The 5317-nt window shown below is 36.2% G+C and overlaps 1 protein-coding gene across 1 annotated transcript; it reads left to right on the forward strand.

Moving 5' to 3' along the window:
- Positions 1-1015: 1015 nt before the first annotated feature.
- Positions 1016-1456, forward strand: LOC141691628 (DUF724 domain-containing protein 6-like). Its single transcript, XM_074496395.1, has one exon. The coding sequence runs from the start codon at positions 1016-1018 to the stop codon at positions 1454-1456; it is 441 nt and encodes a 146-aa protein (XP_074352496.1).
- The last annotated feature ends 3861 nt before the right edge of the window (positions 1457-5317 follow it).

Below are 5317 nucleotides of genomic sequence, written 5' to 3' on the forward strand. Positions count from 1 at the left end.
CCATTTGGTGGCTTGGTGTCCAAAATACCATTTGGCGGGAGGAAGTGCCCATTTTACCCCCGAATACGTAAACAGACGTATTCTTTGCAAAAATAAAAAAAGGAATACGCATCTGTAGAATGCGCAGTTCGTCGATATTTTGGGTAGTCTTTTTGCCGGTGGGTATTCTGGGCACTTGAAACTGGAAAGTGGTATATTTTGGGCATTCTTTCTAAGTTCTCTGGAGACCAGTTTTTTTTGGAGACATCGAAGGCGTTCTATAAGTAATATTACATAAAAATATTGCAAAACATATTATTTTGCCAATCATACTCTACAAATATCCTTATTTTATTTAAAATCTTGAAAATTATATATGTAATGCATGTAAAATATTACAAAAATATTTTATTCTGTAAAACATGTTAAGGTTGCTGAACATTTGTTCAGTTTGCAGAACATATACACATATTTGACTGATTAAACTTAAACGATTTTCAATAATTTTAATTAATTAGTCATACTCGTAAAATATACTTTGAAAAATAATATATTTAATAGTTTTTTGATTGCAGAACATATATGGTCTACAAGGTCTCAAGTCGTCCTTATAAAATTTCCTATATATATATTATAATTTTAAAAGCTAAATATTTGTTAATTATAGGAGTTTATTTTAATTCAATTTGTATATATGTGATTTGAATTTTAAATCTTTGTAATTAATATGTTATAGATATTATCAAGTCCACAAATCCTCAATCTAAAAATCAAAATGTTCGAGATTCTAAAATTAATTAACTCGTCCTATCAAAATATGGGACCCAGCTATAAATCAACAAAAGCCAAACATTCTTGGAATTATTTGGGATTCCAAAATTTGGAACAATATCTTTGATATTATTGTTTCAAATTTTATTAATTTTATTTGTATCTGACATATTAAATATTACATTAGATATTCTCTCTCCATCTTATACCATCTTCCACTCTCTATTCTTTCTCTCCTTTCTCTCAATCCCAACATTCTTACACAATGGCGGAATTAACAGCAAACCAGGTACTGATCAGTAGAGGATCATGGGTGGAGGTCTCCTTAGACCATCCCCGTTTTAGTAAATCCTGGTACAAAGCCACAGTTCTCCGTCTGTGTACACAAAAAATACAAGTCAAATTACAGAACCTCTCCGATCCTGACACGAATGGACCACTTATACGATTTGTAGATCTGGAAAGGGTTCGGCCCATTCCTCCACCAGATCACCCAGGAGTCAGGTTCTTTGAAGGAATGAAAGTCAATGTTAAAGAAGATGGCGGGTGGTGGGAAGCTCTTATATTAACTGTGCACGACTCCATTGAAAAATTCACTGTATTTATGGAATCAAATTGGACAATAAGACAATTTTCTGGGTCTGAACTTAGGATGCACTGGGTATGGGATAACAACTGGGTCCTACCTACACAACATCAAGAGTAAGTTTGTTTTTATTTTGGTTCCCTGCCTAGCAAATTTTAATCTCCCCTTTTATATCAATTAATGTTCCATCTTATTTTTATATAAAAATATACTCTTACTTCCTCCATTTCTAAAAAAAATAAAATTATGTCAATATTGTGGGAAAGTTTTATTCTTTTTATGAATCATATGTGTTGGCATAAATTATAAACTTTAATCTGGAATAAAAAAACAAAAAAAAACATGATTTTAAAAAAAAAACTTTTTATCTTTATGAATCTTATAGCATAAATTATAAAGTTTAATTTTATATGCTATTCTTGAAACCCTTGTAAAAATTAGATGTTCTAAAAAAATGGAAGGATGAAATTAGATGTATCCAATATTTTTTCTCTTTACTTAATTACCTAATTACCTAGGTCAACTTCTGATGAAGCTCCTGAGGATGAAAGCGGAAAGCCCTCCTGCCAGCAGCCGCCGTGTAGCTAAAAAGGTATCAATATCAAAATAAAGAAAAACTAATAATATTTTGTCAATTGAAACTGAATATATATTATTACTGTAAAATTATTATTTTTTTAAATTAATTAAACCAATGCAGATACAGGCTGCCATCCTGCTGCGACTATGAAAGAGGCTGCGGCTAGAGTCTGATTTCTTATTTGTTCAGCTACATGAACCAAACCCTATGTGCATGTTTAGAATGTTTTTTATGTTACTATCAAACCGGTGCTGAATTTCCCTTACTTCCCGTTGTTATGAATGATTAGACTGGCATTTTTGTTTTGTGTTGATAGAGTTGTTTTTATCTCTATACCTTTCATGCCATTGGTTTATTGTTTTACTGAGAGTTCACAACATATCTAATATTTTTAGTTCCCCCAGGTGTTTCCTTACACCTTGTTAAATTATTTTTCAACCGGATCATGTTGATCAGTCAAAATTGATGGGGAACATATATTATAATTCAAGAAAATGTAAGTCAAAATGTGATCTTGAGATCAAGAGTTTGTAAACTTTTCCAGTATCAAATATGATGCAACTTCAACTTCTAGAAGCCAAAAAAAAGCAACTTCATTTTTAGAAAAAAATTATTAAAATTAATGATATTTTTTAGTAGCTACTACCCATTAGCATAATATACATGTCTGATGATTCTGTATTGTATTTAGAACCATCCATTTCTATTTATTTGTCTTGTTGTACATTAAAATTGACGAAATATAGTTATAGAATTGAAAAATAATTATAAAAGTTATAATATTAGAAAATACATGTAATATACTTTTAATAGGTAATAAAGTTATAATAATTTTTAATTTACTATCAAAGTTAGATCAACCACAAATAGATCATTAATTTGAAACTGGGGAGGGAGTAACATTTATTTTCATTCTAGTTAGTCTTATATTATTATTATTGACTGTCTTAAGTTAAAAAAATGAATTAATATGGGGTTCATTATAACTCAAGTTGGAAGTTACACCCTATCTTGTTTTGCTAATCTTTTTTCTGTTATGAGTATAAATTTTGAAGTATATATGTACTATGCTACATATAAATGTTACTACTATATAGAGGGATATTTATACATTAAACTATTTGTAGAGCTAGTTATATATATCCTTCTCAAGAAAATGGTGTTACTAAAACTACCAAAACATTACTTCAGATATATAACATATTTCCTCCACGTATAACAGACTGTTCTAGGCACACATACAGATATAAACTAGATGTAAACGTTTTCAGTAAATTTAAAGACTGAAAATACAATGTTATGCTAAGGAAAATAAAACCCAGAGATGCACGAAAAGAGATGAAAATTAAAATAATAAAAGCCTGAAGGAAATATGAAGTTAGGCTTGAAGGCACATCAGTGAAAGCCCGAAGGCAGAAAGTTTACAAATTCAATAAGTAAAACTAGTCGGAGAGATCTTCTTTGGGGTTGGAGGAGATGATGAGAGGCTCATCATCGACAGTCTTATCGACAGGTTGGTCCATGCCTGGGTCAAGTAGGAGCTTGTGATCCCAACCCCTGTCATGAGCCCGAATCGCCGCCTCGTCAAAGCCTATTTGGAAGAACCGCTCCACGGTAACCTCTAGCTTCTTCTTCTCTTTATGAAGCAATTTCCTTGAGGCTTTCAGCTGGGTTTCCCTACGAGCAACCTTCTACTTTTAACCTAGAGAGATCCTCCTCTAAGTTCTTTTTATCAGTCGAAAAAGCTGAAGCCTGCCCCTCCGACATCTATAGGGCCTTCTGTACACGCCCTAGTGCCTCTTCAACCCGGGTCGTCCTGACCTTCACCTGAACCACCACTTTCATTCGAGCTTGCATATCCTGGACCTTATCAGCCACAACATCCTCCCAAGGGACAGCTTGAGAAAAAAATGAAAAAAAAAATTACGGCAAGGAGAATACGAAGGGAAGAAAGAAATTGAGATAAAAACTAAGGCAAAATATACCTCAGAAAGGTGAGCCACAAGCTCGGTGTAGGCATCCAAAGGGTCGACGGTAGCATAAACAACTCGGTCCTTAAGAAGCATCAATCCCCTGCAAAGGTTCGGACCGACCTTCCTTACGGCTGCTGGGGCCTGGTAGACTATAGATTCCGACAACAATACACCCCATTTCAGAGCATACATCTCGATAAAATCACCACCCGGTGCCCGGAGCCTCTTCCGGTGTTCGGCCTCCATATCCAACAGTTCAGACCTATTTTCACCAGTATGCTCCAAGAAAGGAGTATGTGAGTGAGCATGAGAAGGGATGGGTGCCCGTAAATCGGCGATCTCAGGATGAGAACTTCCTACAACAGCCCTCTCCAAGGCAAACTTTTCTTCGGCCTTACGCCGCTCCCTTTCCACCACAGCTTGATGGGAAATCACTGCAAAAAAAAAGACAAAACAAATAAGGAAAATGTCTCATGCTGAAGTCAGGAGAAATAGTGGATTTATACAAGTACAAAGTAGAGGAAGAATATAACTAAAGCATGAGAAGAGGACAGAAAAGTGTTACCAGTACCCCATAGGGAGAACAACCAATATCTGTCCCGACTACCGGTCAACGACACCTTGAGAATGTCCAAAGACACCAACTTCCCGTAATCAATAACCTCCCTCCACTTAAGGGTGAGCATCTTCAACCGAGTCGGTTCGACCTCACCCCAAAATCCGAACTGGCTAGATAGATTTTAAAAATGAAACACCACTGCGTGTGGCTTTTTTGTTACTGGAATTGGTGAAACACCAGTCCCCTCAGCCAGCTCTTCGGCCGATAGTGTAGGATCCCGGGCTTTTCCCGTTCCTCCAGAAATCGTAATGGAACCAGAACAACCGGGTTGAAGGTTTAATCTTCGCCTCCAAGCATCGACATTGGAAGCTATTGATGTGAATGAATCTATTTGGATTCATATGAGAAATGAGATTTTCATCTGCCTGAACAGATACGTCAGCAGCTTTATGAGAGGGACACGGAAGCCGTATTTAAAGGCAGTTTCAGAAATTCCGACTGCGTAATCCCTACTGCTCGAAGGGACTGGTGTATTGAAGATCCGGTATGAAGCCTTGGGTTCTAAGGATGGTAAGGCCCCTCAGAATTTGGTAGTTTTCATAGAATGTTTCAATGTCCGAAGTCCTCAGTTGAGTGAGGTTGTTAGCAGCTGGAAAAGCAGCTATATCGCTAAAATAGGCCGGACCACTTGGTACCAAAGGACCTCCTTCATGGAGCCGATCCATAATCATGCATCCGAAAATAAGAAAAGGTTAGCCGTGTACGCGGATTGCATAACTAAAGGAAAAAGACTACAAAAGGGAGACCGAGTACAGGTGGCCAGGATCGGTCCGATGAAGGGACGAAGTCTTGTGGACTTGGGGGATCAG

This window comes from Apium graveolens, chromosome 10, assembly GCF_009905375.1.
Source record: "Apium graveolens cultivar Ventura chromosome 10, ASM990537v1, whole genome shotgun sequence".
NCBI classification, from domain to species: Eukaryota; Viridiplantae; Streptophyta; class Magnoliopsida; order Apiales; family Apiaceae; genus Apium; species Apium graveolens.